This window comes from Alosa sapidissima, chromosome 10, assembly GCF_018492685.1.
Source record: "Alosa sapidissima isolate fAloSap1 chromosome 10, fAloSap1.pri, whole genome shotgun sequence".
Lineage (NCBI taxonomy): Eukaryota > Metazoa > Chordata > Actinopteri > Clupeiformes > Clupeidae > Alosa > Alosa sapidissima.
This window is the reverse complement of record NC_055966.1, coordinates 8,358,182-8,371,906: the sequence shown is the minus strand read 5'-3', so window position 1 is coordinate 8,371,906 and position 13,725 is coordinate 8,358,182. Positions and strand designations below refer to the sequence as shown.

The 13,725-nt window shown below is 41.8% G+C and overlaps 1 protein-coding gene across 3 annotated transcripts in view; it reads left to right on the top strand.

Annotated features, from left to right (window-relative positions):
* Window positions 1–11,103: 11,103 nt before the first annotated feature.
* The window catches only part of lmna (lamin A), a 28,443-nt gene continuing 25,821 nt past the window's right edge, over window positions 11,104–13,725 (top strand). Inside the window, exons 1-2 of one of the 3 annotated variants that reach the window (XM_042107315.1) lie at window positions 11,151–11,235; window positions 13,054–13,222. Coding sequence is in view for 2 of the 3 variants with exons in the window: in XM_042107313.1 (XP_041963247.1) it covers window positions 11,190–11,235 (46 nt within the window). In the remaining variant the exon portion in view is untranslated. Of the gene's footprint in view, window positions 11,236–13,053; window positions 13,223–13,725 lie in introns of all 3 variants that reach the window. The other 2 variants (XM_042107313.1, XM_042107314.1) reach the window with 2 other exon arrangements.

The following is a 13,725-nucleotide window of genomic DNA, read 5'->3' as shown; positions in this document are numbered from 1 at the left end:
ATGTCATGCCACTGTCTTAGTATTTAGACAGTTCCATTATTGATCTATAACTCAGCTAACAGAATAGCATGGCTGAATAGCATGAATAGCATGGCTGGCTACTCAACAATGACTGAAGAAATATTTGTGACAACGATCACAAAGGCCCGATGCTACAAGGGCGCAGCAGAATGATGTCATAGCAGTGGGCAGCTCAGGTGCACATAATCGTCGTCTAGACATGTCCGCCTGCTCGCTAATCAGGCCCGGGGATCCCCTGCAGTGTGCCTGAGTAGCCTGCTACTCCAGGGAGAATCAATGATGCCCCGTGCACGGACGGCAGGGATTAAAACCACCGGCCCTCCGCATCGCACTCTGACAAGTGACCACAGCAGGCTGCCAGCCGACAAGATGGGAGGTGGAGGACACAGAAAGAGAGAGTGGCTCCAGGATACTGGCAGGGTGGACAAGAGTGACTGCCCCCCCGACCAACATGATGGGCTGAAGAGGCAGGAGTTGGGGCATCTTCTTGGTGACAGAGTCGGCGTGGCCAAAAGATCATCTGCCACTACTAATGGTGTCTGCTGGGGAGTCCGAGGCCCGGATCGATAGAGGCGATGGATAACGGATACTGTTTCCTGTGCTCTACCATCTGTCTGTGTGGGAGTGGGTGTGGGTGTATGGGTGCTGTCTGTGTGTGGCTGTGTCAAGAGCATCATGTGTTTTCATGTGTTTCGGTGCGTGTCCAATTCCAAACTCTCTCTCTCTCTCTCTCTCTCTCTCTCTCTCTCTCTTTCTCTCAACCTCTTGCCACTCTCTCTATTGCTCCAACTCTCTCCCTTGGGCTTACTTTGAGCCCACTTTTTTTTCTCCCTTTTTTTCTCCCTCCACAACACCCTATTATTTGGACCATCTGCTTGTGCGATCCATCTGCCTCTTGCTCTCTGGGCCCCTTGGTGGCCGAGGCGTTGGAGAGGTTTCAGATCCACATCTCTCACAGAGCCACCTTTGTGTTGTGTCCTTACACATATTTCACGTTGTTTGACTGATAGTTACCCGTCATATCATGCTAGTCAACCATAAACACACTGTTTGAGTGTGTTTATGTTTGAAGTTTGAGCGTGGCTCTGATCGCGAGTCTTGCTGGTGGGGTATGCAGTCCTTTTGGTTTCTTGGGCAAATTGTCTCCCAGTGAGGTCAGTGTGACTCAACAGTCCAGCTCTCAGCAGCCATGATGCCTTGCTGGAGAAAAACTGCATTTGCAGTTTTGCGGTTGCATTTTTGTGGATTTTTTTGTGAATAGAGGATCAGCAGCCAGCGCTGTATGTAAGAGCTTAAGTAGGGGTCCAAAAGCAGTCATAGTATTAGCATAAGTATTTTGGCCCCAGTAGCAGGGTTTTTTTCAAACTAGACAATTGAGTGTAGTTTAGTTTACCAGGGATGGAATGAACTGACTCTTGTGTGGTGGTGATATTAGAGAACATCACATACTGACCACTACATTCACATGGACATTTATAATTATGTGTGTGTGTGAACCCTTTTACACAAAAAATGCAGTTTTAGCACAATTTTCATTGTTGGTGTAAAATCTAAATCAATCATGATTTTTTTTGTAGAAGAATAGAAACTATGCTTTTCCATGCAGAATGGCCTTGGGTGGGGTTTGATTATTGACAGATTGTTTGAATACAGACTGACACCATTTGGGCTTCATTTGATTTCTTTGATGTGTGGCGTGGTTGGAAATTAATTGGACCCCCCCCCAAAAAAGAGAAAAGAAACACACACACATACATATATAATAACATATTCCTCCATGCACACGCACACACACACACACACACACACACACAAGCACACACACACACAAGCACACTTGCACACTCACACACACACACACACACAGCCAATTGCATAGGGAGTGGTAATACTCCCCTCATCTGGGAATATGAGTCAGGTGGCTATGACTTCATCACTTTTCCTGACTATTAGGTCATCTTTCCCCCCTTCTCTCCCTCCCTCCCTCTCTCTTTTACACACACATCCCTCCCCCCTTCTGGACTACCAATCAGAATCTAAGCATTTTAGAGTAGAGTGACACACCTCAGGTGATGATTCAGTTAATACCTCTCATTACAAGTAAGCAAGCTCAGAACAATTTCAATACCTTTACATTGACATTAAATGTCAATATAAATTAATATCAATTAAACAAATTATATTGCCAAACTAGAGGCGCCGACACTAAGACCCTTACATTTGTTTGAATGCTTAGAGTCACCCCTTTGACTCCACCGATGAAAGAAAAAATAAATGAATAAGTAAAGAAATGCCTGTATAGCCCACTTGTGCTTCCCTAAGTGTGAATCAGTCAAGTCAATTGCACCAGTAAAATCCGGGAAGGCAGATGATCTTTGAAAACAGCCGTGTCTACATGTATTGTCCGCACGGGGGCGCCATTCCTCTGCATTTGAACACCAGACATTGCCGAAAGACAATGAAAAAGCTAGACAGCCAGGTGGCCTCTCTTTGAATCCAGGAAACAGGTTGCTGGTGCGGGTCATCGGAGGATGATATTTTACTGGTAGTATCATGATAAAGATTGTCTAAACTGTAGTTATATGTAAGGGCGGGTAATGATTGATTTTGTGGGATATTCTCAAGATTTAGAGTGTTTTTCAAACACCGATAATCTACACTGCATTTGTGAACATATTTAGGATGTAGGCTACTAAAGATAAGATAGTAACAAGGGTAGATTTTAAATTAGTTAGTCATAATTGCGAATGCCTTTGAAGTTGGCTTATGTAGTGTGGACTTTGTGGAGCTGATGAAATGGTGAAAGGATTTTTTTTTTGTAACAACAACAACAACAACAAATAAACGGTAGTGACTGTGTGCTAATGCAACTGAGTCCACTGACATCAGTGCAAATCAGACTGATCATGTTGTCACATGTGTAACCCAGATATTGTATTTCTTCATGTTCATAGACTTAAACACACATAAACACACAAACACCAAAATAATTATTTAGTTTGCCTGCAAAAAAAAAAAAAAATAGAGTAGCCTAACCAGCATACGGTATTCAGAGTTGGATAGAAAGCTGGAGTGTCATATTCTTGCGAGAGGGATATAATTCATGTGTTAATCCCAACTGTAGTAGTCGGTTAAGGTTAACAGACAGATTTTAGATGCATGGCTTGACCTCCTGTGGAGGATCAATTGCTTGTAATTGGTAAAATATAATGTGGGCTCAGTGAGAGGAAATCAGTGCTGCATAGCCTATGGACACAAGTCTGTGTTGTCAGTCATCCATACACTCTGTGATTCACTGCTTGGATGGTTTGTGTCACAGAAATGATAGAGAGCACAGCATTTACAGTGTGTCTTTGGGTGGACGTGATCAGCCACCAGAGGGCAGAGTATTGGCTGGATGAACAAGTTTGTTCAATTTTAAACCATTTCCAGATGTTATTAAATCACTTCTGTGTCTTACCGCGGAATGAGCGTGTACAGACAGCAAATAAGGGTGTTGCATCTGGCCATTTAGGGAGAATGGTTTATGGCAGACAACCCACAATTACGATGTAGAGGTTTTTAACCTTCTTAGTGAGACATCCCTGAATTATTTGGACTCATGAAGAGGAACCTTCCAGCATACCCAGATGGCAATCAGCCATTTGGTTAATGGTTTCCATGGAGTATGATGCTGTATGACCTCTGTATGAGTCAGAATGCAAACACACATTCAAAGAACAACATCGTGCAATGGTGTCAAGCTACCTTGTGCACCTTATCTATCTTCATGGCTGAAGTTACCACCATATATAGCAACTACTTGGAATATAAACCCACATACTGTATATTCAAGAGAGTTCAGGTCATGGTTCCTGATGACACTCGCCACTACAGATGAACAATGCAAATATGCTACAATGCATTTGTAGTGGGATGAGTGGTCGGAAGTGTTAACCCAGCTGCCTAGAAATCATTCTAGTGATAATTCAAGCAACATGCTGCTCTATCAAATGCCAAAAATGATTACCTGAATAAACAAAATAATATGAATGTCTAATGTTTTGTTTATGAGTGGGCAATACCTGATCACTCAAAACTTCAGTAGACATATTTAGGTAATAACATTGAAAGAAAAACAAAAACAGCCTAAAATCTTTGCTAGCAACACACTGCGAGTATCACTTGAGAGTGTTTGCTAAGCTCAAACTACAAGCACACACCTTCTCTTGCCTTTGTCTTTTATTTATGTAGCACATTTTTTGATGCAGAGTACAATCCAAAATGCTCCACACTCACAGATATAACGGCTTAACCAAACAAATTAACAAATAGTAACACATAAAAAGTAAAAAATACATATGTGAAATCAATTCATTAGGCCTACATTTAAACAGGTTTAAACAGAGGTGACTACAAAGGTGACACCTGCAGAATTAAGAAGAGATAAAAGCTACAGCCAATGCCCCATCATTAATGTACACTTCCCTCACCCATAGAGCATAATTTTGCAATTAATAATGAGGACTGACCACAGGGCAGACAGTGGTCTATTGAACAGGGGCAGTTGTCTCCTGCTTGGTGTGCTGCTGAGTCAGTGACAGGTGTGTGACAAAGCTGTTTATGGTATCACAAGAGAGAAAGCTCAGAGCAGGTGTGAGAGGGAAAACAAATCTGATATGATTGTTCCAACAAAGACTTTGTTTTCAGTGGGAGATAGCACAGTGGGATTCATTAATTAAAAACAATGAGAGTATTTAATCAGACAAACCCAGGATTCAGTTGGTGGTGTTGTGCATGAATTAGGCTAGGTTCACACCACAAGTATTAATGCTCATTTCTGATTCCGTTGTTTTTATTAAATGTGGCAAAATCAGATTCCTATCCCAGTGAGGACTGGTGACAGTCTTCAGCTCAGATCTACACCTAGACTTTTATGGTCTGAAACCACAAATGTCACGTAGGCCTATACTTCTTGAAAGTCGCTGTTTCCATCCGCAACCGCAATATAGGTCAACAACACATAGGCTACGTTTTCGCATACGTTGCCTGATAGATGTCACATACGTTGCCTGACAGATGTCACATACATCATTCTCAGAAACTGTTCACATCACATATAGTGACATTGGCTGAAATTTGCCAAATGGTCACACATTAGAAGATGCACGTTTTCTTTAAGCAATGCAACAATGCACAGCCCAACATTTGAGATTTATCAGTTGCTTATGGACAGTTGCTAATCTCCTGCCTTAATTGCATCATTTTGATTATAGGCTTATTTAATATATTAAATAACTATATCAAATATATAATTATATAACTTTATAAATGTATAATTATATCAAATAACTATGCCTATTTTTTCTAGTTTGTTTTTTGCCAATAGATTCATCAATGTATGATACAGACAGCCTTCCCCAATTGTGAAAGAGGGGAATGTATAATAGTCAGACCTTTGTGTCTCTATTAGAGATGCACCGATATGGAATTTTAGGGCCGATAACGATAACCGATATTTATTGGTTTGTTGTGGCCGATACCGATACGATAACCGATAATATTACTCTTAAAAAAAAATTGAGAAAAGTGATTTGGGGAAAGCATTTAATAAGCATAATTTTATTGCAGTAATTTTACCTACCACCAAATGATGGACAGAACTCATAATAGTCCTCAATAGTACAGCAGTCAACATAACAGTAGCCTAGCCCTACAGTATGTGTGGCTCCTTTAAGTGAACCTGACGTCAGTGAATTGCGAGTGAGTGGCTAGAGAGTATGAATAGTTTTCATTTACATGTAGGACTAAACACTCATAAACGGCTCAGCTGGGAATAAGCTACAGTATAGCGACCAAATCAGATTTTGTGAGGGAAACTTTTTCGTTTCAACTGCGGGTAACTGAATAAAGCTGCAACTCCTCAGACTGTATCTTATGTCCGTCAGGGATGGATTACTGCACGGGCCTACCGGGCCCAGGCCCAGGGGCCCAAGGTGTCAGGGGGCCCTGAAGCCCAAGCCTTTGCATGGAATCATTGCCTCAATATCAACAAATCAGGATGTAGTCTATGAATCTGATTGAATTTAGTATTGGCCATCCCCAAAATGCACCAGAATACAGGAAATCACATCAAACAAATTAAAAAATTTCTGGGGGAGGACCCCCAAACCCCCCCTCCCACATATACGACAATAAATGGGGGGCCCTTAATACATCTGGGCCCAGGGGCCCGAAAGATCATAATCCGCTCATGATGTCCGTCTACTCTGTTGCGCACAACCTGCTGCAGCAGAAATGAAAGGGGTTAGCCCCGAAGGTTTTAATAACTTATTATGATGACCTGTCTGGAACTGAACCAGGAATGGTTAGAGTATTTCTAGGTAATAATACAAAACCCAAGCTAAAGTAATGCAAATATAATACTAAAACACAACTTACAGTAGAACTAGGCCTACTTATGTACTCGTCCCACTAACGAGTTTGTTTATTTGTTTCCCCGACCAGCGTGGTAAAGTGCAAACGCATCAGCACAAGACGACTCTAGATAGGGCTGAGCTCCGCTCTGGTAAGGTTAAATGGCGGATCATTCAGGAGAGGATTTTGAGATGCACAGATTCCCAAATGAACGCATATCCACAGATTTTGTTAGAGTGGTGAAATACATTCACACCGCTGACATTATATTGAGGAAAAAGTATAGCCAACCAAACTCAAGTAGCTCAGTTAGCCAGACGGACCTTACGTAGGCCTAAATTAGGACATTAAAAAATATCGGCGCAAATTATCGGCCAGAATTCTTTTATCGGGACCGATAATAATATTTTCATTTTTTCACTTATCGCCAATAATATATCGGCCGCCGATATATCGTGCATCCCTAGTCTCTATGAACAGATTCATTTGTAGAACTATTTTGAGTAGCCTATTAAAGGGACACCAGGCAACGTTTTCGTGTTAATTACTCATCTTCGTAAGTCGGTATATAGTTAAATGACTCATTACAGGGCGAATGAACACTCTCTCGCCCGCCCCTACTGCCTGTAGGCAGAATATCCCACTTGCAAGTTCAGTGTATGGTACCCGCCGACCGAAGCAGGATCAGTTTACATCACAGAGGCAGGCTAACAAAACGCTAGCGATTGTTGCAAACGTGTGTATAATGACAGAGCCAGCGAAGAAGCAGCGAAAACCCTTGACGAAAGATGCAAAGAAAAGGAAAAGAGCTTCAGACCGAGCGAGGGGGAGAAAAAGCATCAGGCTTGCCTGGTGTCCCTTTAAACATTTGCATGAGTGTGAGGGTATTTTGATTAATCAGTACGTCAGAGACTTATTACTGTACCCATGTGTTTTAATGCATTTTGTTTTGTTTTCATTTTTAAAATATGGAAGTGTCCTTTTTTTACTTGAGCCCTTGCCCTTCAAAATGTCTGCACTTCCCTGTGTGTCACATCAAGTGAAACAAATCGTAATTGGCCTGGTAGTGTGAACCTAGCCTTAGTGATTGTTTTTTGCTACAGAATAAAACTTACTTCTACTACTACTACTTCCTTTTATTTTCATTGCTCTAATTTTTCCTTATTAAATCTAGGTGTAGTTTTTAACATAGATTGAGGTGAGGTTACAGACTTTGTAGAGAGTGCATGCACCTCCAACTTCCACCTATGCATGCACCTCCACAAGCATCTTGATGAAGCCATTTTTATGAAATATTCCAGATGATACTGTATCTGACTGTTTATGTTGTCTCTGACTGTTATCTTTACAGTTGGTGATATACATGATAGCCTGTTGTACCTTAACTTCCTCTGTGAACCTAGTTCACCAAAGTTTGTATGGAGACTTGTCTTCTTCTCTTCTATTCTTATTTTGTTTTACTGTTTGCCTTTTGTTTTGTGGTGGATGTGACATGCAGCACTTGAACAGACTTTGGGGGGATTTTGATGCTTTTTCATCCAGTGAGCAAGATTTGTATTGTACAACAACTTTGTATTTATATACACAATGTAAAGATGTCTTAGATACAGTACATCTTTATATTTAAGAGATGATGTACTTAATTGCTCTACATGATGTCACTGACTCCTTGGTTAGCTAAGAACAATGACAAATATAGCTGCAAGCCGCAATGAGGGGGCCAAGCTGTTGAGCAAGTTGTCATGGCAACGCAATTATACACAGATACAGCTTCTATCCACAAGCCATCAGAATGCTGAACTGTCATACTCTTCCTTATACCTAATCTCATCAACCTTACACTTCATCAGGGTTGTTCTTTTTTCACTCCCTTTTTTGCATTTGCTACTTGCATACACCCTATTACTAGCCTAGAAATCTAGACGCACCCCAAATTACATTTGCTGCCAGGGCTAGTCTAGCAACTCTCTGTTGGCTTGTGAGCTCGAAAAATTAAACTTCTATCAGGCCAATCAAATCGTGTATAGAGTCGTTAGGCGGGCTTAACATAATGATTGATGGCAGAGTTGCAACGGTTTGGCTTGGATTCCCTGCTACTTGAAAACAAAGAAGATAGATGTTGCTGTTGGCGAACAGTGTGACACGAGTTAAGCTTTTTTTTTAAGTTGGCAAAAGTTTGAACTAGCCAACTAGCTCCGCTGGTGGGAAAACACATGGGACTCATATCGCTGTCGTATTGCGTGCAGAGGGAATTTGAAAGACAACCGATTATCCCGCCCCTCGGACTGATCACTGCGAACAGTGAGAGCCCAGACCCTACATTTTAATGTGGGTCTGGCTCATCAGGCTACCCTATTACCCCCCCATACACACATATAAACCTCCCCCCCACACACACACAAACCCCCCACATCAAATGTATTGTGCATCCTCAGGTTCTGGTCAAGAGTCCACATACTAATTTTGGTGTCAATACGAGAAAGTGTTTCTAATTATAGCACCCCTAGTGGTCAAAAGGTCACTAATTTTATTGAGTGTCCTCAGGATTGGGTCCCAAGTCCATATACTAAGTTTGGTTTCTTTACGTGAAAGCGTGCTGAAATATAAGTCTACTTTCTGTGATTATAGCGCCACCATAGTGGTGAAAAGTCATGAAATTTATTGAGCCTTCTCCTTATTGGGTCCTGACTCCATGTACCGACTTTGGTTTCTATATGTTAAAGCGTTGCTGAATTATGAGGCCACTTCCTGTTTGGCGGCTTCGGTTGTGACGGGCGACAGGTTTTGAATATGGCTCCAAAAAGCAATGCATTTATGAGTCATGGTCTGACGATCATCTGTGTCAAGTTTCGTGAAAATCGGATAAACTTTATGACCTGTGAAAACCTTTAAGTGTTTTTGATGAAATCCAATATGGCGTAAGGTCCAATATGGCGGAAATTGACATCATGGGGTGTGTTGAGTTCGGCCTTATCCAAGGATTTCACATATACCTCAATGTGTACGGTTCAAACGTTAAGCGCATATAGATGTAATGCAAACTTTGACACATTGGTGGCGCTAGAGCACTTGACACGAAACTTGGTGACATGAATCATAGGACTGTACCATCAATGTGCCAAATTTCCCAGCTTTTTACTGTATAGTTCAATGGCAAATGAGCGTTTCGTTATAATAATAATGACACATAGAATCGGGTTGCCTCGCAGCTTCGCCGCTTGGCCCCCAATGACAATGCCTATGATCATGTGTATATATCCCCTCCCACCCTTTGGTTCTGTTAACACCTGACGAAGACCAATTTTGGTCGAAACGTTTTGTAATTAAAATCACAGCAACAGTGTGGAGGTTACAGACTTTACCAGCCGCATCAATAGCAGGCCTATTTTCAACCACTGTTTCAACGAAATAGGATTTAGCCTACAGGCATATTATTGTCCTGACTAATCACACTTCCTTATCCTGACGGCTTGACTATTATATTATAGGACTCATTTCTCAGTCATTATTCATTATCAGCAGAATTGATCACCATAAACAGAGTGTTGCATAATTGTACCATTATGGCATTACAGTTTTTTTTCAATCGCCAACAAGTGCGTACCCATACTTCAGATACTTTTTCTAAACTCTTAACACAGACTCACACCTACAAAACACAATTGGCCAAATGGATAATTTCCTTCTCAAAAACACATTTTGTTAAATATATACTAACTCTTCATTTAAAAACAGAACACATCTTTTCTCTGCACACACTAACTTTACCAAAACACTGGAAATCTGACTCAAAAGGAAATTATTCTGTCAAAGAATAACACTTGTTTTCACTTCACAAGGTACATGCAGTCAATCAAAGTACACCAGGTTTCAAAATACTGGCTATTGTTGACATTACAAAAACTGCATAGACTTTTATGTTTCAGTTTTACAGGTATTTGCATGCAAAATATGCTCTATCCACAGTTTTTACACTAAATTTCTTGGTTGGGAACTGTATATGTCCACATGTAATGTTCACATTCAAAAGCATTCCAGTAAAAAGCAAATAATTTTTTCCCTTTACTGTTTACTACAGGAGGTACAGTAGAAATACTGTTTACAGTATGATAGAACAGAAAACGTTTTACAGTATTGCTTACAGTGAACAAAATATCCATGAAACACACAAGAGCAAAAAGTCCAGATAAAAAGGGGGCGGGGGGAACTAACAAAACACAAAATTACTGTATCTAATCTCTGCGATCTTCAGGGTTAGGCCACATGTTTTCATCAACATCGCATCTGATAAGGTTTGGAATATTGTGTTTGCTATTGTGGGCAAATATTACAAAAACAATCCATAGTTTTGTTGGGAGGTATAGCTTATCTGTTAAGAAAATGTAAGCATTGTGGAAATGTGTTCACTGACTGCATATTGTGTGAAAACGACATGAAATGTGTGAATGGTATGGCCACAAAAGATGATGCTGTGCTAATTGTGTTTAGAGTTTTGAAAATGTGACAACTGGTTAGACAAACGCTTGTTAGCGACTGAAAAAAACTGTAACATGTGTTATATTGTAGCCTACCATCAGGCAATGCATTTGCCTGCTTTACATGTTACATATTCTGTTACTTCATACTCAACACTGACCTTGCTACTGCCAGCCTGACATCTCCCTCTGAAGTCAGAGAATAGTCCAGCCCTAAAATGTAATGCAGTGTGAATATTAGCCACAGGAGGCAGCGTCTCGTGCCCTGGAGCCTCAAACCGCACAGACATCTTAGCAATGTTTGCAGGCCTCAAAACATGGGGTGGCTCTTTCAGGAATGTAGGTAAGAATATTTCTTCTCTGGGCCCATCCTCACTGTGGCCTTTCATGTAAATAACCTCAACAGTGTATGTCAGTGGGTGCCAGTTTCAGCTGGTTTGGGTTGTAACTCTATGTTGTAACAAATGACACAGCAGTATTGCCAATCTGTTGCAAAGCCATGCCTGTTCTGATTTGATTAATGACACCTGTATTTGGCTTTTGTCACTCAATTTTGTTTATCCTTCACCTTTCTAAGTGTGTATGACTTGAGATACATTTGAGTTTATATAGACTGGCTTTGTTGTTACTGTGAAAAGTTTTGTTACTTGTTAAAGAAGTCAGCCAACACACACCGGTAGACCTTTTTTGAATCTGTGAAGGAAACTTCCAAAGAAAATACACAGAGGCTGCGTGAAGTGATTGTGTTTTTGCTGCATCCTTGGAATGCATTTGAAGTCAGGGGAAGACAAACCTGTGGGCTGTTAGAGTAACATGCCATTAGCGGCCTGTCATGTATTGCAACCTGTGTCATAGGTAGAGGCTGCATGTTTGCAGTCATACCACATTTCACAGGTCCTCTGTGTGTGAGTGTTTTTTAGATTCCCATGACTTTTTGTTTGTTTGCTTGTAAGAATGTACTCGATTAGTAGGCTAGGCAGGTATGTGGCCGTGCCATATGTGCTTCCTACAGATAGTGCCATGCAGGAAACAAATGTTCAGCCAAAGAGGGGTTTGGTGATGGGAGGAAAAAAACATGTCTGTCTTGTGAAAAAGCAGCATTGTCACCAGGAATGTTGGAGGGGCCTGAGAAAGTGGGGAAAAAACATTTGTTTGTACAAGAGAGCATTTTTTTTGTTTGTTTGGGGGTGGGGTGTGAGCTGTCCCCAGTCGCTCTCTCCCTGGCTCTCTCTCTCTCTCTCTCTCTCTCTCTCTCTCTCCTTTTCTTTTCTTTTCTTTTCTTTTCTTTTCTCTTCTCTCTCTTTCTCTTTCTCTTTCTCTTCTCTCTCTTGCCCCCTTCCCCCCTCTCTCCCCCCTCTCTACCTACCTACCTACCTTTCTCCTTCCATGGCCAAGGTCATGCTTGACTGCCGAGCCAGCCAGTCAGCCCTGGTCCTGCATAGGCAGCAGTATGGTTGTTGGGTGCCCATCCAACATTGCCTCACCCAGAGCAGAGTTGCCCCGCTCGCAGCCTAATCCCACACGGTAGAATAAAGGGATTGGACAAGGCACTTTTCATAACTCCACCCCTTTGTGATAAATATTAGCGCAGGTTTGTGCATCCCTCTACGGCGTTTTCTTGGGGGAGAGACAATTTCCTCCTCTGACTCCGCAGCCGACAAGGATGACTTTATTCTTGTTTGAATACTACAGCTGAGGTCGATAGGCGAGGTTGTAAATCTGTAATTTCTCTTCATTTTTATGACAAAAGGTTGGTGTGGGACTTTGCCCAAGCCACTGTGGCCTAGAGGGCCGAGTGTCTCATTTTCAGGGGGAAATTCTCAGCTCTCTAAAGCAGATCAGTGCTGTCAGATATGGCAAACAGCACCATCATCTTCATCGCTCAGTCTGGATATTAGTGTGGGGGGATTTCTTAGGACTTGAGATCAGTAGTGCGTCAGCAAACTGAAAGGATGACTGGGACAGAGAGCAGAAAGTGAAAGGGAGCAACAGAGAGTAGAGCACGAGCAGCTCCCTCAGCCTTTGTGGGCAGACCGCTCGAGTCCAACCCCGGCTCCTCCTCTCCTCTCCCGCCTCCCTCTATCATTTTTTTCTCTCTCTCTCTCTCTCTCTCTCTCTCTGTTCGCTTGCTCTGCCGCACATTAACTGGGGCTGAGAAAAGCTGGCAGCCAGTGCTGAGCAGAAGCCAGAGGAGCACAGAGCGAGGCGGCATTCCTGTCCTGAGTCTTCACAGACTGCTCCCAACTCCAGAGACCAAAGTCAAACTCTCAGACAGACACGACCAGCCTGACAGGGGAAGCCAGATCCACCATTTGCATTTAAAAGAGCAGGTAGAAAACTTTTATTTGTGTTGTTGTTGTAGTTTGTGGTTTGTTATAGTAGTTTTACCTATAAGTCTTGGGAGTGTTGTGCTGGCAGTTTCTTGATAGTTTGTCAGAGTTTGAATTAGAGCTTAATTTGAGCAACTCATTGGCATGTGTAAAGCAGTGTGTGGTTCAGATAGAAATGTGTTTTATCATTTGTTTCTTTTTGCTTATAAATGCTGAATACTTTTTTCTAATTCTGTTGTATCTGTGATCCAATGCCCGCCACGCAATGTCTTTTGAATGACTGCCATGTCTTGATACAGATTACAGCTATCATTATCACTGCCGTCATGATTGAAATCTCGTCTTAGTCCTATGTTGTTGATAGCCACTCAAGACACTGCAGCCTAATTCCAGTAGTTTATCTGGGAAGCATACAGAATGTCAGCTGAGAAATGAATGGGTTGTGACGATAGAGTAGGCTGAGCTGGCCGTGAAAATGCTCAACTGCTTGTAGCCCTCGTGGC